General features: G+C 35.8%; 1 protein-coding gene across 4 annotated transcripts in view; it reads right to left on the bottom strand.

The window, feature by feature from the left end:
• LOC105046546 (protein unc-13 homolog) overlaps nucleotides 1–24,028 on the bottom strand; it is a 43,108-nt gene that overhangs the window by 7,066 nt on the left and 12,014 nt on the right. For 2 of the 4 annotated variants that reach the window (XM_010925162.3, XM_019853846.3), the window contains exons 8-23: nucleotides 23,259–23,426; nucleotides 23,061–23,171; nucleotides 21,559–21,768; nucleotides 21,343–21,444; nucleotides 19,092–19,310; nucleotides 17,028–17,102; nucleotides 16,710–16,781; nucleotides 15,999–16,184; nucleotides 15,712–15,870; nucleotides 15,092–15,184; nucleotides 14,156–14,227; nucleotides 10,448–10,565; nucleotides 9,630–9,808; nucleotides 8,122–8,203; nucleotides 3,099–3,209; nucleotides 2,904–3,010 (exon numbers count right to left, since the gene is read on the bottom strand). In XM_010925162.3, coding sequence (XP_010923464.1) covers nucleotides 2,904–3,010; nucleotides 3,099–3,209; nucleotides 8,122–8,203; nucleotides 9,630–9,808; nucleotides 10,448–10,565; nucleotides 14,156–14,227; nucleotides 15,092–15,184; nucleotides 15,712–15,870; nucleotides 15,999–16,184; nucleotides 16,710–16,781; nucleotides 17,028–17,102; nucleotides 19,092–19,310; nucleotides 21,343–21,444; nucleotides 21,559–21,768; nucleotides 23,061–23,171; nucleotides 23,259–23,426 — 2,064 coding nt within the window. Of the gene's footprint in view, nucleotides 1–2,903; nucleotides 3,011–3,097; nucleotides 3,210–7,525; nucleotides 7,588–8,121; nucleotides 8,204–9,629; nucleotides 9,809–10,447; nucleotides 10,566–14,155; nucleotides 14,228–15,091; nucleotides 15,185–15,711; nucleotides 15,871–15,998; nucleotides 16,185–16,709; nucleotides 16,782–17,027; nucleotides 17,103–19,091; nucleotides 19,311–21,342; nucleotides 21,445–21,558; nucleotides 21,769–23,060; nucleotides 23,172–23,258; nucleotides 23,427–24,028 lie in introns of those variants that run through there. The other 2 variants (XM_010925171.3, XM_073252547.1) reach the window with 2 other exon arrangements.

Here is a 24,028-nt window from a genome sequence, read left to right as displayed (position 1 = left end):
ACCATCATCTTCATGCTTTTTCTTATACTTGGTCCTTCCCTCAGTTATTTGCTGGCCTTTCAGCATCAGTCTCAATTATAGAATATCATGCACCCTTGTTATTATGATCATCAGGCACTTCCTTTTTCATTAATAGTAAGATAGCTTCATCTTCATCGATCTTTGGTTGTACCACCCTTACAAAGTCAAAACCAGATACCTATCGTGTCCTTGTCTCCCATCCCACTATGCTTGTTTGACATTACTTAGATATAAACAAGCCACTATTGTCAATGCACCCTTGGAAATGGCATCAGCACATTTAAATACTTTCCTTTATTCTAAAGGTAAAATCACCATATATCCATGTCAAGAGCCTAAAGACATCAAGAGGCTACCACTATCTCTTAATATAAATAGGCAATGCTTAATCAATTTACTACCCTCTAATGCTTGTAGCATCAAGATCCTCTTCCATCAAAGCTATCCACCGAATAATTTGTTAATCTTTTATCAGGATATACAACCATCTAAATAAAAAAATAAAAAAAAGAAATTCTGCTCGGGGCGTAAAATATGTCAAGCTACAAGGAGATCCTCATGAAGTGATAAACAGTGAAAGTGGTTACCTCGACATCCACAATGTAAACCATGTATTCAACACAAATCCATATTTTGCACTCGAATAACTCTTTGCTTTACCGTTGTCACACATTAATTAATAGAAGAACTACGAATGGAAAAGTTGACTCAGGAAAAATCCTACATGGGCGATAAGGTTAATATATAGAGGCCAGTAGTAGTTATCCCTTGGTGGAAGTCTGTACTGGATTATGTGCAAACAAGGAAGTTACTACATAATATTTAAAGCAGAAAAGAGGACTTCCAAAATGCCATAGGTATTACAGTGGCTAGACAGTATATGCACCTAGCAGTGTTGTTAAAAGCAGCCACCTGGGCACCTAGGCGCTAAATTTGGCAAGTCTGCCTAGGCCAAGCCCACTTCCACCACTCAGCCTCGCATAGGCAATTTTACAATCTTGGTATCTAGCATCACTTGACCACCAAGGCATGCATTCTTCAATGAGTACATAATGTAGCAAGGACATAGCCTATGCAAAATCCCCCGGAAGCAAATATATTTACTTCCCAATGGACATCTTAATATTGTAGGACAAAATGATGATGCATAGATGCATATCAAAAAGATGCATGAATCACCATGGACTGCCGCAAATGTGGGAGAACTTGAAGCAGGAAATCAGCCCAAGCACCAAAATCTGGAGTCTAGACTTGAAGTTCAGTACAAACATGGCACAAAAATGTATGTGGCTAGAAGCCCTCACCCTCAGCTATGTTGCAATGCAGCACCAATATATATAACATTGGTGAAGCAAAATAGAACTTGTAAATATATAGACAGTTGTCAATACCATCTTAAAAGAGTTAAAATAAAATTTTGCGGATGTCCTGATGATCAGATCAGTCCAGGGGTATTTTTGTCATTTTGGCTTCCCAATTCTTGTCAGATCCTGCTTGGGAGAGATTTTGGGTCATTTTGGTCTCTCGGTCTCATCTGTACTAACAACTATGTTATGGCACGTTTTGGAAAAGAAAAAATGGAATGTTAGATGGGGTTCAGTGAGAAGTACGACTTTTGAGACAAGAAGCTTCTTCAAAAAGCCTCAAGCTTTATAAAGGTATTTGGGGCCTTGGGGATCTTTCAATGGAACCTTTCTACTCTTTCTACCTTCACAGCTACCACTCTCCAAGCTAGGGTTTCAAGCATTTGAAATGAGGGCTACCTCACAACACCTGATCCATGCTGTCTCACATGCAAAAGGCCTGCATTCTGCCTCTGTTCCTCTTCTTTTCTGAGCTGTGAAGCCCTAATTTTTCAGCTACTCTCTTGGACCTAAAAGAATGCTTGGTCTGCATTCTAGACTTGAACTAGTTGTGGTTACCACTAGGAAAGTTGTCTTCTTTGCTGTTTTGGATTTGTTAAGCTTCTATGTTGTGCTATTATTTAAGAAAAGACCTTGTTTATCTACTGTCTAGTGGAGTAACTTCTATTATTAGTGGAATCAGCTTACTATCTAATATCAGTTTAGTTCAGCTAGTCGACTTGTATTTATCCAGGCATATGTAACTACTATTTTTCAGTTCAGATAGTATTTTCAGGTGCCTTTTACTAAATGGGTGGTCTAATATCTTCATATTCTTGAAAGGTTTTGCATAACTGAGATTTATGTTCTATCTTCCTCTTTCTATTCATCCTTTTTGTTAGTTCATTTTTCAGATCTCTTTTTCACAACATTTGTTATTCCATCTCTCCATCAATTTATCCTCCATAAATTCCTTCACAGAATAAATCTATTAACAATCCTATATCCCCAGTTGCAACCAAATGAAGGTCAAGTTCTGAACTTTCTTCTTGTATAGGATGACGAGATTCTTTACAACTGTTGTCAGTCGATATGGTGTAATCCAATGAGCACATCTTGGATGAGCTTAAACTTTCAATTTATGTTTCCCTGAATGCTAAAAGACAATGATGATGCTAAAAGCATTCGTAATATAAATTCTAAGCATGCAGCAATTACAAGATGAAAATTTTGGATGCCATGTAGCCCAACACCAAAAGAGCATTAAATAAAGCATAGCTTCAAGTAGCATAACCTATAAGTTGAGAAACAAAAGCAATGTACATTTAAATATGTTGTTCAAAAACAGTCATTAAATTCAAACTGCCAAAATGTGATCATTAGATGATTGGAGTTTTTGCTTGCAGGAACACTTGCTCCATCAAATTTCCACTCATTCATTTAATAGTTATGAGTAACTATAAATTATAATGCTTTCTCCAAATTTCCACTGATCCATTTAGTAGTTCTGAATAACTATAAATCATAAGCATAGCCTACCACATCAAGTGCTTCAATAAGAGCATCCAATCTAGACTGGGATACACTGTGTTTGTATAGGTTCTCTATAAATGGCTCTCTCAGATCCCAAAATATGATCTTTGTCCCTGCAGAAACAAAAAAGGTGTATCAAGATAGGTATATTGAAAATATTATGATTTCCACAAGAATGGGAAAAATACAGGAAATGCTTACCTGCAAACTCACATATTCTATCAATAGCTGCATTAATGTCTTTCCTACAACCATTGAATCCATTATTTTTGTTCGAGACAAAGCTTCTTGGTTTCCCATTCACTGATCGTCCTAGATACAAAATTAGATAATTGAAAACATATGTTGAATTATTATGTTAACTTCCAATAAAAAGTGTAGCTTGTCCCTCAAAAGTAAGAAGACAAAACAATTATAAATCTTGAAAAACAGTTGCACTTCAAAACATCCTATTTAATTTGGTTATCAAATGCCATTTCCTCATGAATGCTTGAGTTTTGATTTAGAATGAAAGATGAAGAAAGGACCACCAGCCATAATCAGATGAACACACAAGACATATCTGCATGTTAAAAAAGTGACAAAAACATACTTCAGCAATAATTAGTCATCCATCATAACTTGAAGGAGTGCTAAAACACACAATGAGAGAATCTCAAATTTATGTCAAACTATGTAGGAAGAGGAAGGAGACAACATAGATGGACAGGAAAAAATGCACTTCAAAACATCCTATTTAATTTGGTTATCAAATGCCATTTCCTCATGAATTTTTGAGTTTTGATTTAGAATGAAAGATGAAGAAAGAACCACCAGCCATAATCAGACGAACACACAAGACATATCTCCATGTTAAAAAAGTGTCAAAGACATACTTCAGCAATAATTAGTCATCCATCATAACATGAAGGAGTGCTAGAACACACAATGAGAGAATCTCAAATTTATGTCAAAGGATGTAAGAAGAGAAGGGAGACAACATAGATGGAAATGAAAAAATGATTTATCTTACAGTAACACCAGAGTGGCCAATGCTAGGAATGATAGAAAAATCATTAACTTTCATCAAATTGTGCATCATTATTTAGCAGAACTTTACATCAAGAAGGCTCCATCAAGCAGAGCTGTGCCAATGGAAGTTGTACTCTTAACTTCGACCCTTAAAAAATTAGTGTTAAATTTCAATCCAAGGAACCTTAACGGGAGATGGTACTGCCATGAAACCAAAAGGCCATGGACCCCATAATTCAATTCTTGATCACAAATCAAGAACATGCAGTAAGAGTTTGACAATTTATAAACTCCCCATGGTTGACAAATGTCGAATAATCAGGGAAGATGATGAGGTTTGACATAGGAAATTGTGTTCATGACTCATCTCTACAGCATAAATTGTAAGACAAGAAATGAAAAGAAACATGATCCCTTAGCACAGACATGAGTCTACTATATATCAGCCATTACTCTAAAAGATGATCACCAAAGCATAGGACTGATCAAGGGATGTGAAAATTAATATCATGAAAAGCATTACATGGGCTATTTGCAAGATGATCATGAAAACAGTAAGGGAGTTGGAACGATGGACGACAGATCTAGAGGGAAAAGTAATATGCATTAGGATGATGTGAATGCAAGAAGCACAACTAATCAAATAGAAATATGAAGGCAAAATAATCTAAAGCTGATTGATATGATAGAAAATAAAACTGTACTAAAGCATAAACAAATAGTAAACTAGAAACAATGCGACTAAAATTATTTGGCCAAATATTAGTGCACTGTATGATGCTAGCTGATATGATATTTAAATCTTAAAGCAATGAAATGACTATGCAACTAACAAATACCAGCAAGAAACAAGAATTCAAAGTCCTACAGAGTGGTAATTTATCCAACAACAGGCTGCTCCTCGGGATGCACAGAAGGTCCCTCAACCAATCTTGAAGCATCAAACACCGGTTTAGCAAACAACATGCAGAAGCATTAATCAGACCTCCAAGACAGCAAAGGATGGACTGCTATAGCGCTGGTTATGCTCTATGGAAGGCAGCAAATGCACAATGAGGTTCATAGAAAAAAGCACTTCAGTGGCTGTCAGATCTAAGAAGGATGTGCAGGTTTTGGCTGTTGCTAAACTGAACAGACTGATTTCAGGTCTGCAATCAGCCCTACAGCAACCTGGAGTTGTCTGCCTGCTGCTAACAGCGCTTCTGTGGCATCAGGGGTGGACAGCAACATTAGGGTTTAGGGTTTTGGACAGCCACAGAGAAACAGGAAGGAGGAAAGAAAGGAGAAGAGATGCCAGACAAGCCACTTGCTCTGGAAGCCTCATGTTGACCGCATCTTGCACAACAGAAGAGAGAACAGCACAGAAGAAATTTGATATCTTTATTCATCGTAATAGCGTCCACCTAAACCCCAAGTTGACCACTTTATATATGAATAACTAGCAATTTCAATAAAGGCCCCCTCCTAGTAATTATGTTTATGTAGCAAACATAAGGAATTAGAATGAAGTTACAAGCCTCCATAAATTATAACATAAAGGGGTTCAACTAAAACGAAAGAATAAAATAACTATTCAAGTGACTAAGAATGAACAAACTAAAAACCCCACATTAGTTAAAAAAGAGAAAAAAAGGTCTTCCTCCATGCATAGAATAGTAATTCTTTGCCAATGCTTTTGGTAGGTCATAAAGGATTATCAGTCTCCACCACAATAATTCAAATCCTATGGGATGGGGCTGTCCTAGTTATTCCCAGGAATGGAACGTCTTGTGTCCCGTTGTGTCCTAACACTTAGGAAGTTAAGCATCCTGATATTTTCTTGTGATGCCTTTTTTTTTTCATTTTTGTTTCATTTTTTTCAGTTTTTCTTAGAAGATTTATTGTTTTATTTGTTTTATGAATGTACTTGGACTTCAAGAATAATGTCATTTCTTTGACGGCTTCGAATTTCTTCATCCTGTGACATAAGCTAGATGTGGTTTGTTTGCTTTCAGGTGCATCAATAATGCTGAATTGCTTACACAGTAGAAGATATGATTTCAAAATTGATGAATCTAGTTCTTATGCTGACAAATTCTCGTGCTGACCCACTAAAGAGCCTGGGCTTTCTAGAAACTCAGAGATTATCAAGGTAACCAGTGGGAAAAAAATGGCCAAGTTGATTCTAGTTATGCCAAACAAAGCTAATGCTCAAATACATGAAGAATGGAGCCAAATACGAGCTTACTTGATCAGCCTGATAATCCTAAATCAAGCTTAAATGAAGCTCAGTTCAAGCTTCAACAAAAGCTTGGTTCTTGATACAAAGATTGGTTCATGCCTAATTTAACACTTAATGGATCCAATGAATAAAAGAACACATCGATTAAAGCCTTAATCAAATGATCCATTATATATAAAATATAAAAATATAAGCTCAATGCATGAGGCTCCCACCACGATAGGGTCTAAGAAGGGTCGGATGGATGCAACCTTAGTTCCATGTACAGAGAGGCTGTTTCTAGGTTTCAAACCCATGGGACCAAGGTCATAATGGAGCAACCTTATAGTTGCACTAAGGCTCACCCACATAAAATATATAAGATATATAGGATATACGACATATATAATTTACATATCTTCAAGCCTTATCCAACAAAGCTTATCAAGCCAAGCTGATTTTTTTAGTTCAGCTTGAAATTAATATCGAGCCTGTTTTGGTGGTTCAAGCTTGGTTCGTTTAGCTTCAAATTGAGCTTGATTCAAGCTTTTTTCAAGTTGAGCCCAAGCAAAGCTCGAACTGCTCAATTAATTTGCCACCCTGATTTGCACCCAATCCCAGCATATTCTAGAAGCAACCACCTTGAGCAGGTCCTCACCCCTAGCCTCATTCCCGCCCCCACCCCCCAATACACACACACACACATAAGAGAAAAAAACATCTCTAAGTCCCCCTCTCCTTGCCTCAATCTGAATCCCTAAAAGACCAAAGCCCTAATCATCTTGTTGCTCCGCGATATCTATGCCAACATCTAAATCCATATTTCTTCATCATCAATGGTAGTAGAGTGGATCGAGCGCAGGGAGAGGCCATGGAAAAAATCAAGCATGGGTGCCACAATTCCAAATTCAAGACCAGCTTTGGGATGAGAGGATCAGATGTATTCTGCCTATGGTTCTAAATTTCTAATGTTTCCCGGGCAAGACACTACACGAGGGGCAAGGGATCCTGCATCTGAAGGGATCAGAGTCCTGCCCCTGACCCAAGTCTTGATTTCTTACAGGAACAAGTTGGGATGTGCAGGAACCGAGATATGAAATGATGCTCCATATGTAAAGAGGCAGAGGGTTGATCTATGTCCTTTCTTCCCAGCCCCCAATGAAAAAGGATCTGGGAAATCACTATTCTATGTTAATAATCACTATCCTAACTAGGACTACCACTAACAAGGCCTCCCTACCTAATATTTTAGTGATTTATAAGTGCTAAGTGAAGAGGGAGCACATAGACAACCCAAACCAGAGTTATAATAGGAAGTGGATTGCTCAGAAAATCTAGACTATAGGAACATATATAAGAGATGAGAATTAGAGATAGAGAATAACAGAGAGAGAAATGTAACTAAGGGAGCAAGTACCTTCTCCTAAAGGACTTGTTCCTCTCACATTCTTACGCTTCCAGTTGTTCCAAGGTAACTCCCTTCTCCTCAAAAAATCAATAGTATTTTAAAAAGATTTGATCTTAAGAGAGAACAGTCAATTGTCAGATACCCAAAAGAAGAAATCTTGTTGAAAAGCCACACATAGGCCAACATAACATTCAACAAATGATAGTTTTCTGCATGCCAAAATGCATGCTTTATCTCACCTAGAATATAGTGTAAGTGGATCCTCACCTTCATGACTAATTATTATTCATAGTCTACTTAAACACATATTCACATTTATTAAAATAAAGATCAATCTCAAGCATTTTACTCAAACAAATTCAATACCAGACATGGTTCAACACAACTTTGAAGAAACAAACATTTGATGCCATCTTAGCTAAATGTTCAACAGCTAATTGTACAGAGATTTTGCCCACTACGTGATACAAGATAGAAGAAGTAACAATGTAGGAACCCGGTAAAAATATGAAGAAAAACAATATAATATACTGGTGACAGGTCACATACAAAGAATTTTCAAATATAAAATGTCAAAAAATCAGAAAGTAATTATGGAAACATACTGATTTTCAAATTCTCATGCTCTTTCCTTGTCCATCGCTCCTCAATGCTGTCTTCCAATTTATTTAACTGAGTACTTGCATACTGCTCACAATGCAAAGTCCCTTGTATGTATCAAAATGCTATCCATCAAGTAAAATATCTCCAGAAAAGTTAAAGCATTCTGCACATGACCATCTAAAGCAGAAATACCAGTAACATTTTCCTTGGTAATCAACCAAAAAGATTTACATATGTTTACTTCCCACAGAAAATATAACAATTTAGAGGAAGCATTTACAGGTTACTCATCAGTATATTCTTTTACAAAACATGTCATCACATGACACAACAATTTCTTTTAAAGGCCATGTAATTAAGAAGAATAACTGGAACTTCCACAACATGATAATTTTTGCTTTGAAAGCAAACTATGACATCTAACTGTAACATATTATTCACATGACATTATAATACTAGCAATATTTTAGATACATATATGCAGTAATTAATGTCAGCTTCTGATAGAAAAAATCTACTTGCATATACTTTCCATGATTAAAATGTCTAAAATTGTTGTTGCATTAGTTTGATTAGCTGGCATGTTACTCCGGATGTCCACTTTCTTTCTGCAACCTAAGTCATTTCTTATGGGCATTAACTCCTAGCAAAAACATATGCATTTTCCACTCGGTTACAGAATATAACATAGGGATGATCCTTGCTCTATGTTAAATCAAATATATAAAAAAAACAGACTGATCGACGATAAACCTGACATTAAAGATAATGAGGAGAAAAATGATGACATTCAACCCTGATTGTGAGCAGTGATTTTCACATTTTTGGCTCTATAAAATGACCCAAAAAAAATGACCAATCAACCTCCAGATATAGTTTCGACAAAGTGCCTGTAATTGGCTTAAATTGAAATGATGCACTGAATTTGAACTTTGAAATCCCTGAGTATACAAACTTTGTCATATTTCAAACGTTGAGCAACTAATTGTTTTATATTCCTATTTGATTACATGTAATGTGTCACTTTATCAGTATGCTCCAAAATTTGTCATATTGTAGTAAACTTTAAAGTATGCTTAATATAAGTGTGACCTCCTGGGTTATTTAGTTGGTCAGAGAGCTATTTCAAAAGTTTGAAACTTTGAATTATTAATCATAGAAAAGTTTAATCTTCATTCAGCAATCCGACCCACTTAAAATACTTCCAAATTACTCATATAACAAGCATTAAACCTTATCTAAACATATAAAGGATTCACATTTCTGACTCTGATCACATGTCAATAAGACATATATTTTGGTTCCACCTCCCCTTCCCAAAGAAATGTAGGACAGAAGCTTCACCATATATGCAACAAAAATAAAAGGAAGAAATCCAATGACAAAAGGAGTGAATGAATAAAAAGTAAGAGAAACAATGTAAAAAATCAGTATGACACAACTTCCAGAAACAGTATGGTAAACTAATGCTATAACTTCAATAATTTATTTATTTTATAGAAGAACTTACATATAGAGTATTCAAGCGCACACAAAGTTTTATTGTGGACAGTGCATTAATTTCACTTGATTTCCTCTCATCAGTCAATCTAACATTTGTTACTTCCTTCTTCACAAAAGCTGTAATCCCAATTTCTTTCTTATATCTAGTGAGAACAGGCACAGGAGGTACCAAATCTTCTTTATTAACTGCAGGCAAAAGAAAACAAGAAAAACCACAAAAATGAAACATTGAAGTTTGCAAGAAAACCCAAGGACACGATATACAAAGAAATAGAAATCGAAATGTTAAATAAATTTAAAATATTCATAGCACTGGACTAATGAAAAAAAGGATTTGTCATAACAGCATGGAGATAAAGAATATGGAACAAGGTTAACTTTGTGAATCATTGACATCCATAAAACTAGATAAAATTTGTGGTTAGTTTTAAAGAGAAGTCTGTTAAGTGGCATAAGCACAATCATGCTTGCTCCTTGTTTTGGTGTGGGTTGCTGTTAGGATTGTAGTTTCCAGAAATCAACCATAGACTATGGGGTTAGCAGATAGAATATGTATATGTCATGCACAAGGATAAAAGCGCCATAATATTCCATAGTTCATAAGCATCTTACAATATCAGAAAATTATTGCATTCTATGGTATTGGCCATATCCGTAAAACAGTTAGTTACATGTTATCTTGACTTGTAGTGTTTATTATAAAAAATCCAAGCTTATTTTTTTTAATATGTAAAAACCAAAAGATTAAAACCAAACATTCAGAAATAAACCTACATAGACACTTCATTTGAGGGGGGGGGGGGGGGGAGTAAAGGTGATGCTCACCTAACTTTTCAATGACATAATGTGTATAAACTTGAAATGCGTTGTCAAGACCGCGGTAAAGGCTACTTAGTTCTCCAACCCTCATTGGCACTTTAAGAGCAAAAAATTGATCAACCGTCTGCAACAGAAGTCACAACAGAAGGATGTGTATTACTTATTATTATAGCACTGCATGACTTCACAATCTAAAACCACATAATAAAGGCAGCGACTTCAGTTGTAACTAACAAGATGACCATTATTTTGCTCTCCGTCTTATGACATAAACACTTGAATAACATTATAAAGTGTGAGAATTTTATATATAGACTTCTGTTTTTGGCTGCAACCAGTGCTTGAGTCATTTTCTAAATTTTGAAAATATCATGTCACAACAACTACAACATGAAACTGAAGCCTGATGAGGGCAAATAGGAACCCACCAGGCATTCTACATGGGGTTAAGGTGACGGCTACAAAACATGTATTTGATTAATCCAAATAAGCATTTAGACATGTAGGTATGATAAACATCTCATATGTCAAGCTAGTGTCAAATAACGAGTAATCTTAGTATTTTACAAATAATGTAAACTCTAGAACGAATTGGCTAATTTTCATGAATCATGATAATATATTCTTAAAAATGAGTACTGCATTTTTATCATCCAATGTCATTTTTGCAGTGTTAATGCATTGTTAGGTCGCAATACCATGTCATATTAACTTAGATGGCCCACTGTACAATTGTCAGAATGCAAACGTTTTATAATATTGATTGTATGGCATCGAATCTTACTTTCAACATCTTTGTTTCTATACATTAAACTTGGGATAACACCCAACATTTGTGGAAAGAATTCTAGGGTAGTCAAAATTAAAACAACAAAACCCAAAATTCCGTATCCATGCATGCCAGCTATGCTGGTTGAACTGGCACACGCCTGCAGGGAGTCATGCACTAGTACAGCATGGCACAAAAAAACTCAACCCTTGGAGCCAAGCGACTCTATGCACCACAACAAGTTCAAACAATGCCCATAAATACCTGCACTACCTAGGCAACTACTAAACTGATTGATCAATTACTTTATTTTGTTGATTATCCAGTAAATAGAAAATCCTATAAATTCTAATAACAGAAACACTTACTTACAAGAAGAGTTGAACTTATGCCAAATACGCAGCATCAAGATGACAATGTTCAGACTATCTACTGAAAAGATTCTTCAATGCATAGAAACACAATTGTTGGGACTTCAACATCTCAAAAAATCTAAATGCCATAAAAATAATGAACAGAATTTGATTTCAGTTAATTTTCATATTCTTTTCTTTATTTTCTTCAACATGATGAAACATGGAACATAACTGACGCAACAGAACAACTGTAAAATTTCTAAATAGTTGTCAATACCATCTTCCTAATGGTCAGCTGAGTCGAGGAGTATTTTCATTAATTTGTTTTTCTAGATTGAGTTAGGTTGTGTCTGGGATAAAATTTTGGTCCCTTGATCCTGTTTGTAATAGCAACTATGTTATAGGGAGTTTGGGAAAAGGAAATATGTGATATTAGATGGGACTAGGTGAAAGGTTTCATTTTTGGTTTCTCCAAGAAAGCCTCAAGTTCTAAAGAGTATCTTGGCTAGATCTTTAAGCAGGACGTTTTTTCATTCTTTCTCCAAAGCTGCCGCTCTCTCCTACCAAGGATTCGAAGCATAGTTTTCTAAACTGCTAAGGATCGGGCAGTTTTAAGCGTGCCAAACCATACCAACGGCCTACTGGTACAATTCGGGCATTCGATTCAAAACATCAGTGAAAATGAAAGGAGGGAGAAGGAAAGAGAGGGGGGAGAAAAGGAGAGGGAAAGGCCGATGGTGGCCGTCGGTGGCTCACTGAGGCCATCAGAGGGCCGCCAAGGCCTTGGAGCTCCACCCTCCTCCAAAAAGACGAATAGAGAAAGATAGAGAGGGAGGGAGGGAGACAAATAGGAGGGGGAGGTTGGCAGTGGCTGCCGGAGGACCGCTGAGGCCCCCGGACGGTCGAATTCCCCCCACGTTCTCCACTAGGTCAAACAAGGCTGACTTGCCCCTATTTCTAGCATGTTTATTGCCGACTTCATTATGCATTGTGAAAAAAAATTAAACACAATGGAAATAAAGGCATGTAGCCCCTATTTCTATCCAACGGAACCCTCTGCTTGGGGGGGGGGATCCAGCCATTCGAGAGCCTCAGCAGCCCTCCGGCGGCCGCCACCACCTCCCCCTTCTTTCTTTTCTCTCCCTCCCCCTCTCTCTCTATTCTCATCTCGGTGGAGCTCTAGAGGCCTCAATGGCCCTTCGGGGACCTCTGCAACTACCACTAGCATCTCTACGAGCCTCGCTTTCCTTCCCTCCCCCTCCCCCCTCTCTCTCTCTTCCTCTCCAATTCTCCCTCTCCTCCACTTTCTTTGCCATGTCGATTTGGGCCTAGTGTAGAGGTGTACCGAACCATACTTCCAGCCAGCCGACTGGCACAAGTTCCGGTTTCAGTTCTACAAACCTTGGTTCCAAGCATTGGAAGTGAGGGTTTATGATTTGATCTTGTAATACCTTCTGACCCCTTTATCGTTGTGTCACATGTGAGACCAGAAATATGCCATTGTTTCCATTACTGACTTGGAAGGCTCCAGATTTCAAGTAGTTTCTTGGATCTCAAACTTCATTTTCGTGCTGCCCTAAACCTGATGGTACTTTTAGTCAAAAGGTGTGCATTTTGCTGTTTTGGGTTTATTTACTTTGATGGTTTGCTATGTTTGAGGCAAAGGACCTTGTTTAACTACTCTTTAGTAGAGTAACTTCTATTAGATGTCTAATCAGCTTTTTTTCTGTTATCAATTTACTTAAAAACTTTTGCTATTGGAAGATACAATAGACTCGACATGCATATAATTAATCACCTAGATCCATTCTTTACATATCTAGGTAGCCATGTATTGTTCTGCATAGCATTAATGGATGGTGAATGAAGCCTACTTGGCCCCTAATCCCCCTTCATCTATAACCATAAACCGGCCCTCAGTTACTTGTTTGTGTTTGATCAGTTCTATAAAGATTTTATTTCTAGTCCTGCTTCGATTCAAATCAGTTCTTCCAGCCTGCCAAGGGCTATCCAATTTTCCTAGTCTGATGGAATGAATCTTGACTGAAACTGAATTGTCAACCCCATTTTTTTGGCTTATTTATAGTCTGACCTTTGAATGAGACCTTCAAATAGGATTTATTGAGGTATATGAGCAGGGAAAGAAAGTAGATCAGAAAGGTAGATTCAGTCCAGGTAGTCAGAAAGAAGCCTTACATAATAGGGATTAAACAGACTTAAGTACATTCTGCTAGTTAGGTACAGGCCAGCTTCCTTTTAAGTGAAGGTGCAAGGTATGGTCAAGACTTAACTAATGCAGTGATGCGAGCTGGCTCTGATGTCAGAAAGGGAAAATGGATCTGGCAAGCCCATTCACTTCACTACTAACACGTTCGAGAAAAATTTATTTGATTTTGTCTTCTTTCCATTAAAAATGAAAAATTATGATCTTTGCATGAGATGCTGCTAACATTTGCTTCAAAATAGTAGATTGATTGTCATAAAGACAAGCATAAAAAACAAAATTGGATAGTCATAGAATTGCTAGCAAAGTCATATAGAAAGTTGACTCAAGAAGGTGGTTTAAAAATCTTAGGATAAAAGTTGAACCTCTTCGATAATTCTATAAACTTCAACAATGGAGCTTCCATGTCGTTGTTGAGGTGATATAGGATCCCAAACCTGCAAAAGAAATTTCAGTTTCTAACCGTACTGCAATGCATCGAAACAAGTATTTAGTTGTTTATGATTACTTGTATGCTGGAAATTCACCTACCCATCAAACGGTCTAAAGCATGAACATCAGCACAATAGAAACATGCTCAATCCATCTGCAAATTCTTCTAGTTTTTTTTTTTTTTTACTCAACTCAGTCATGGTATAATCTTGATGGTTAACCAGATACAGGTAATAAAGCCAAAGAGCCTACGTATTTACCTTTGGTACTGTAATCATTCTTAAACATTGCTAAAAATTTAACAAAATTTGCTTCCATAATTTAACACTTGTTTCATGTGTTAAATGTTTTGAAGCATGAATTTTAGCACAACCAAGTCAACAGTTTGTTCTTCATACCTTGCCTCAATGGCTTCGTTCCTCACACCAATGTCGGCCATTAACCAAAATATAAAAAAAAAAAAAGAAAAAAGAAAAAGACCCAAATGCCTGTGGATGTTTGCCTTGAGCATACCTATAGTTTTTATAATTTTCTAGCAATTCAACATCTGCTTCCACCGTTGGACAATCGCATCGTAAAAAATCCATGAGGGTGAAAGCTGAGCTATTTTATTGCATAAAACTCATAGGCACTTAATGTAAAAAAGAATGTTCAAGTTATAATGCACCAAAGAACTCAGAAAGTAATAAATTTCTGTAATTTTGATAATATTCAAATGAAAGAAATTGTAAAAATTTCTAGCATCAAAAAATAACTAGATAAAACCACAACATGCAAGCAAATAAATAGTGGTTGAATTCCATTTGGATGGAATCAATATGAGATTAAGCATATTAAACAATTCACCATCAATTGTAAGTGTTTATTACCTCTTGTTGAATGGCCCGTTTAACCCACGCTGTAATTCTTTCTAGTTGTGAGTTCACCCAGCGCAAAACCAATGTCCCAGATATATCTTCAATCTAAGAAAATGGATGAACCAAATTAGTCCAAATATGTAAATACAACTCTATAAAACATGTATTAGGTCAGATTGCATATGAATTTCTTGGTCCACTTTCAGGATTTATCTTAATATGGACCATAACATGTCATTGCATGAGCATCAAAAGAGATTTGTTTCAAAATCTCGACAATTTCATATACAAAGTTTGGTTTCATTTATATAGAAACAATAAATGATTTAAGTCAAGAATCAATAACTATTGTAACATATGGAGAACTGTGTAGTATGTACTACATTAATATTACATCTATGTGAGCATATGGAAAGAGAAACCAGCAAGAGAAAATTGATTAAAAGGTCTTGTATAATTAGATGGCACTAGATAATCTAATTTACCAAGCAAAATAAAAGTTTATCTAACAATTTTCACAGACCACATAAAGAACACATGACAATAAATCAAACAAAGTTGGAAAATAAATAAGACCATCAAAGTGTAGACCACGAAATTAAAAACATGAGAGAAACAGAAATCATTTCCACCTGGTATAGAGTTAATCTCTTCCTGCAGTACTCCTCCACATCATCATCTCCCAATGCAGATCCAATTACTGAGATTATGTACTGTTCAATACTTTCAGCTGCCGGGAATACAGACACGACATCTTCTGTAAGATGTTCGGCATGATCAACAAATGGTCTCTGACACAACATGTCCAAGTAAAGCCCCTCAAATCTCCATTTAAAAAAAAAAAAAAAAAATCCCTCGTACATGTGAAAAAGCAAAACGTTAGCAGAAGGACACCATCCTTAATCAAATATCAGCTTACCAATTTGTTCCCATATAGTTTATGAACAAGGGAAGCAGAAACAACTGCAGCTTGTTGATGCCACTGTGATAAAATTGGCAAGAAGACGTTTGAATCTTTCTTCAGAAGTTTTTTGGTCTCTTCAGCAAGAGATGCTAAAACATGCTCATGAGCTGCATCTGACTTAGCTTCAATAGCTTGCATAATCTGGGGGTAACAGAATTGAAAATATGATTCATCTTCTGACATCTAGCATGGACAGACTAAAAAAAAAAAAAAAAAGCCAAACCCCAATGACAATCATTATACAAAAAGAATAATCTCATAAATTTACTAAAAAAGGTATTACCAACCCATATCACACATTAAAAACAAAAGCCAAATGCTTAAAACCCAAAAGATGGATAAAACAACATCATTGGTCATAATTAGACTACAACCCTACCAAAATCTGCTTTGGGGGCATGCATAAGAAAAAAGAAAGATGAATAGGTGGTCATACAATCACCACAAGAAAAAAAAAAAGAAAAAGAAAAAATGATATACAAAAGAAGAATTATACAAGTAACAACAGGAAAGCAGAAGAAGTAGTAGACATTTTTCAAATTCTTAGAAGGAAGACCACGATCTTTATGAGTGTTACTGCAATATATCAACAGGCACATAACCAAGTCTTGCAAGCCAAATGTAGCTAAATCAATCAAGAATGACAACGTTCAGAACAGAACTCACCCTTGCAAAGGCACTTTTAACAGAAGATGAAATATACGCATCAATCTGGTCTCGATCAGCCACATCCACCACCTACTTTGAAAAGATATGAATTTTAATTAAAATTTCTGTAGGTTATAGATGTAAACTATTGAAGATCAATAATTCTTTTGTATTCTTATCTAGTCAATGCTGCAAGATAAACTCTCCCCTGGAAAAGAACATGTTGATAAAGAGCTCCAACTGGTATGATATATTTCCATGATTATGGCAGGTTTGTCAATCATATCTATGTTAAATAGTAATATTAAAAAAAGAAAAAAAGGAAAATCTACAAACCTGTTCACTTTCTTCAAGTAATATCCTCCTGGTGATCATTGCCACAGTCACTATCTCTGCCATCATGGCGGGCTCCTGCAAGCCCCATACAAGATATCAAAAATGAGATAACAAAAGAACTAAGTTAAAAGAACCATAAAGAAGATTTTGAAAAAATCCATAGAGATACGAAATAGTTCAAAAAAAATATCATGTTCGATAAGATATTAGTGTTGCATGGACACAGACATCCAAGCATCTAACTTGGCAAGAGGAGAAAAAGGAGATACAAGGATACACAAAAAAGTTAACATGGACTAAACTATACATTTAAGTGTTGTATAAAAGAAAATATTAAAAGATATTATTTGTTATGGTCTTTTAATATAAATGTTCCCTACCCAAATTTCCCAGTTAGCTTGAGGAATTTAGGAAATGATAATTTGCAAAATCATTTTGACAGGTACCCGCTTAACCAATCCCTGAAAAGAACAAAAAACCTCATTTTAGAAGCTATTATAGGGGGTTGAGCTCATTGATGGAGTCAACTCCCTATGAATTAATAAATCTTGACACCCATCCAGTGTTTGACGCATATCCAACTCAGATTCTTATCTGACATAGATTCTAGGTGCTAGGCATGATTGTCCAAGTAAGAAATAGTATCTTGCATATGGACAAAATAGTAATACGATGATACATGTTGAAAAGACATGAGGTATTTATCAGTGAATAGAATATACAAGAACCGCCAACAAGAAGTTGTCAATATATTTCCGAAGAAAACCCAGTTTGAGTGCTCATAATTCCAATGAACATGTGCATAACAGCATCCATGATCAAAAACATAAGAGGCTCAGATAAAATTACTTCATCATCCAGCTTAGTTTGAATAAGTATTGGCAATGGCGCAATGCATATCTACAAGTAGAAACTCCTCAACAAAGATTAACTGTGGTTCCATAAAAACTAAAACACATGCAGTTCCTCTTCTTCATCACCTAATATCATTTCTTTTAAATATTTTGACCTCCTTCATCCCATTCTTTTTCTTCCTGTTCATTATCATACCACTTTGTTAGTTCTTTCCCATATGATTTTCCTTGCCTACTCTCCTTTTCTTCCAACATATTTATTTCATTCTATGTCATAAACTCATAATAGAGCAGACACTAATATCATTTTTCTTTGAAATTCTTTTCTGTGACTACTTTTTTTTTACAACTTCCCTGTATATTCTTCTTTTTCTTCTTCTTCATCTTCCAATTTTCCTCACTTTTATGCCCACATTTTTATGTATTGTTCTTCCTCTACATAAAGAATTATTTTATCATAATAAATTTCATATATTTAACATGGAAAATTATGAAAGATCATTGATTAACATAAAAACAACATCTTCTTTTCTGTCATTAGTATGCAAAACAACATCCGCTTTTACAGCGAGCAAGGTTCATCAGGCTAGGCAGCTAGCTTTACCTACTTTGATTATCTAATTCAAAATATGCAGATGAAGACCCAAAAAAATACCACCTAAAGTAGTATGGCCATCCCGCAAATTCAGCATAAACTTGATGTATGACAAATGGAATAGTTGTGAATGAACTAGCATATGCTATGCTCAAAACATCCATACAGGATAAGTCCTCAACATGATAAGGTCCACAAGTTAAAGGCCACCAAAAATGCAAGCAGGCTCCAGCAACATGCAAAAGTATGAAAGACCATTGATTAACATAAGCAGCAACATTTTCTTTTCTATCATTAGTATGCAAAACAACATCTGCTTTCCCAGCAAGCAAGGTTCATAAGGCTAGGCAGCTCGCTTTACCTACTTTGATAATCTAATTCAAAATATGCAGATGAAAACTCATAAAAATACCACCTAAAGCAGTATGGCCATCCTGCAAGTTCAGCATAAACTTGATGTATGACAAATGGAATAGTTGTGAATGAACTAGCATGTACTATGCTCAAAACATCCATACAGGATAAGTCCTCAACATGATAAGGTCCACAAGTTAAAGGCCACCAAAAAATGCAAGCAGGCTCCAGCAATATTAATTAAACAAAGCACTAACAAACCTCTGAGAAGTGCAAATGGTAGTCTTCCAGCTTCTTATCAACCCATTTCTGAATTGGTGATAAGAACGACCTAAAAAATGTGAAATATTCACCTTCAACCGAGCAAGAAAGACTTTTCAAGTGTAATCTTTCCTGTGGACCACGCTGTTCCTTCAACGGAATTTTTCTTAACTGCTCAATTACAAATTGCAGGATTTCCTGCTCACCTGTAATAACAAACTATTTTGGCAACAAACTCAGGTTGGGCAGTTATCTGGCAGAAACATCGATAAGCAAGACTGATTAAAGAGGTATTTGAAAGGAAAAAGAATGACAGGAAAAAGCCATGGCTATATCATGTAAAGAATTGCATAATTCCATCTCCAGACAAAAAAAAAAAAGGCAACTTACAAATGCTTGAGAAAAGGAGGATGAGAATAGAGGATCAAGACTTTTATCTGAGACAGGTCACACCACTATCCTCAAATTTAAATTAGGCAATTCTTTTCTCTAAGTTACTTGCAGGGTTGAAATATTGATGACAGTTTACTGGAACAGTATGGCACTGTATTAAAACATAGTACACCTCCAGTTACAGCACATCAAAAATTAGGTGATTTACCATGTGTTGGTGCAAAAGCTGGTAACAAGAGGCATACTGCTTTTCCTACCTTGCTAGTATGATACAGTATGACCAGTACATGCCAGCACTATAATCCTTGATTACTAGGTAGTGGTTCTCCAATAATAAGGGGAAAAGAAAGTTCATTTTCAAAAAAAAAAAGGCATGGATAGTGAAACTCAACATCATTTTTGTCAATTAGCTAGCCACTGCCACAAGAAACGAACCTAGAACCTCCAGTCCGTATGTCTAGAAATGAATAAGCCATGAACAAAATATTAGTTTGATGAAGAAAATTTAAAATCTAAATGTCTAACAAACCATTTGATAGCAAATGAAATGGGATACTATCAAAAGCAAAGCACATCAAAGAGATAGTTGACCTTTATCTTATCGAAGTGACACCCAGACCATACGCATCCATAAAACTTCAAGTTTGTAATAATACTATTGTTGACATCCAAGCCATGCATATTTCTATGAAGAAACTTTGGATTGGAGATCACTGAAATTTTATTATTTATCAATTGTAATTTCAAATAGGAGAAAAATTGGGCAAACATATAATTTCGAGATCAAATGACATTCAAACTATCAAAAGCATAAACAATAGACCATGAACAAAGATGTCATAATTGTTTCACAAGGCCATCATTTTCATTTATCCTAAGCATGAGGATCTGACAGATTCAATGGGGTGGTTTAGCTATACAATCTAAGATTCTAAACAATAAAAGCGGCATGAACACAGTATCAGGATCATTTACAATATATTTCCAAAGGAAAATGATTGTTCATGAACTTTAGGCCTACAAATTATTGATCAAATAATTATATCACTATACAGTGATATATCATTATAATGGGGCCTTCCAACAGTAGATCCTTAGGTCTAGGCAAGCCTAAAGACCAGCATGTCATCCATATGGTAAGAAATCTACACAATTTGAAATTCAAAGTGGATCAAGAAAAGAAGCATCAGCTACATGTAACATCAAGAAAAAAAAGGATTGTGCATAACCTTTCAGTCTGATTATTAAAAAAGAAAAGAAAAGGAACAATAATATCTCAATGGGCAACTCCATGCACACATGCAGGTGCACACAAATGCAAAAAGAAAAGAAAAGAAAATAAAGAAAACTAAACAAGAAAAGATCATTTAGCAATTAACAAGAAGTCAATGACCCAGGTGCTAGATGTTTGGGAGGTGCAGATAGGTTATGCATATATCACAAGTACACACACTATCTTAAAGCAGGTTTATCACCGAGTGAAATACACCACTGAAGAAGAAAACTGGGTGTGCCATATGTCGCATCATTTTTTTTTTTTTTGAAAAAAAAGGAACAGTTAGGAGAAAGAAACCCCCATAAAAATTATAGCTGAGCAAACCAATCATATTAAAAAGCTTGGTAAGCTGACCATAGCCAAAAGGTTCAGGAGAACAAGAATAACTTCAGTTTCTTTTCCTGATAGATAAATGAAGGATAAAGCATTGAAAAGGTTGCCATAAAGGAAGATGGAAATCTGCATTTTTCTTACCAATGAAATTAAGCTAGTTATTAGATGAATAGATGTAATGTAGACATATAGAGCTACATCTCTACTCTTTTTTTTATTATTTTCCAAGCTTTATTATTTTCATTTTACCTGCTGAAATAGCACCCATGCATAGCATGTGTCATGAATGGTCTCTGTGATCCCCAGAATTCGCCAAGTTGACTTGAGGAATTCAAGAATTTCTTCCACCTCCTACAATTACAAGATAATATTAGATGTAAACTGACTGTTTCAGTGGATAAATGTAATTACAAGTAGTATAATCTCAGTTTTTTAAATAATCGGTGCATTGATGAGCATGACAACCTCTGTAAGCTTCCCCTCATCCAAGACATCAAAAACACTGCATAGCATTTTCTCATACAGCCTGACATTAAAGGGATAGCCATCAGCCCAATGGCATACTTCTCCTGTTAGATCACCCCGTGATGGCCTTTCAGCAAGTGAACTAGCAATTTCTCTCAATGCTCTCAAGCACTCCGTACGTTGGATTTCACCAGCTGACGGTGGAAGAGACTAGCCAAAACATTATCAGCATAAGCAATGAATTTGCAAGTTGCCAATATCAATTCAGATATTATATAAATTAGAATCTAAAAGCAGTAAGATACACCACAGTCACAAGTTTGGCATTTTAGAACATTCAGCAAGCTTAGGTAGTTTTGGCATTCAGTAAAAATCCAGTGAATTTGGTGTTGGGATTTTAAGAAATAAATATATATTCATAGGCTTTTTCAAGGGTAAATAAGTTGGGACTGTGGGTTGAACCAAGGAGCCACGAAGAACTGTGACATGCGGCCATGTAAAAGGGTGAGAAAAAGAGAAACAAAGAGATGAGAATGGGAAAAGGGAGAAGGATATGAGAACAAGAAGGGGAGAAGGTAAGAACGGGAAAGGTAGGATTATGTATGTATGCATGTAAAATGGATGGATGTACGGATTTATTGTTGCATCCATACATGCATGCATGTATGGATGCAGGTACAAATGTACGTATGCATGCATGCATGGATGTATGCATGCACATACACATGCATGCATGCATGTATGGATGTAGGTACAAATGTACGTATGCATGCATGCATGGATGTATGCATGCACATACACATGCATGCATGCATGTATCAATTCAGAAATTATATAAATTAGAACATAGAAGCAGTAAGATAGACCATAGTCACAAGTTTGGCATTCGAGAACAATTCAACAAGGTTGGGAAGTTTTCGCATTCAGTAAGAATCCAGTGAATTTGGTGTAGGAATGTTAAAAAATAAATAAATATTCAAGGGCTTTCTCAAGGGTGATGAAGTGGTGAGGGTGAACATGGAACCAAGAAGCCATGAAGAATTGCAAGATGCGGCCGTGTAAAAGTGTGAGTAGAATAGAATCATGGAGAAGAGAATGGGACAAAAGAGGAGAAGGAGAACAGAAAAGGAAAGATTATGTATGAATGTATGGATGCAAGTGGATATATCCATAGAATAATGTCTCGGTAAGTCAAGTAGACACATCCCTAGACCCATGCTTGCCTCATTGCCTGAAAAGTGGAGTGTGGAGCCATTTTCATTCTAATGAATAATTCCTGGATTTGTAAATTGTTCATGATTTTCATGAATTTTACTGTATATTTGAGTTCATGATCTTCATGAATTTATGATTTGCTGAAGGATTCAGCTGAGCATCCAGTATGCAAATTTCTGCAGAAAATTTGTTGAATCTTGTGACTATGGATACAGAAAACAGTATAAACAATTACATAAGTGTAAAGGTAAAAAGCTATTGTGCTCCCTATGATTAATAGAGGTTACCTCAGACTCTTCTATCTTTTGTAGAAGGTTTCTTAGCTCAACGGCTTTGCGCCCTAATTCCCCAAATCCAACTATAGGATGATTAATAAGGCCTTCTTCCAGCATATTTAGCTAAAAAGAAACAAAATATTAAAACATTAAGGCTGATATCACTATAAATAAATCAGAATTTAGTTATACAGAATTTTGAATACTCACCTGCCTCTTTTGCCACCGAAGATATGCTTTTTTATCTGAAAATTCTGTTCTTGAAACACAACACAACAATTCAAGTGGAACTAAGAGATTGTCCATTCGTTTCCCCACTTTATTGGCAAGAGCATTTAGCAATCCTTGCCTCGTTCTAATATCCAATGATTCTGATACCTGCAGAAATACGCAAAGGAAGACAAGAAAGGATCAAGCATGCAAAAGGATAGCCTAGATTTGAAGAATAATAATCTAAGGGGGAGGCACATCAGCAGATTTAGTTAAAGGGCAACAACTATATAATCTCATTCACTTGGAGACACAATAATCACTCCCATCAAAATCTTTTTCCAACTATTTGGGAGAAAAATGATCATGCTTAACACAGATCCCATGATCCTTAAGCATATAATAAATTATAGACAGCCTTTCTTTTTGCAATAATAGATTTTCAAGGACCAAGGTATCTTCAAAAAAACATGATATCTCACATCCGTCCCATCTTTAATCTTCTCCTTCAGTTATACCATGTCAGGTACTCTAATATAAAGAAACTGAACATGCTATACCTGCATAGCAAACCCAAGAATTCAAAAACACTCCCCAAAGGTTATACTACTCCAGAGAATGGAAGTATGGTAAAGTTAGTCAACTAATGACTGCAAATATTATATATATATATATATATATATATATATATATATATATATATATATATGTATGCATGTATGTATGCATGCATGCATGTATGTGTGTATGCATGTATGTATATATATATG

This window comes from Elaeis guineensis, chromosome 2 (genome assembly GCF_000442705.2).
Source record: "Elaeis guineensis isolate ETL-2024a chromosome 2, EG11, whole genome shotgun sequence".
Classification (NCBI taxonomy): Eukaryota; Viridiplantae; Streptophyta; class Magnoliopsida; order Arecales; family Arecaceae; genus Elaeis; species Elaeis guineensis.
This window is presented reverse-complemented; position numbering and strand designations above follow the sequence as displayed.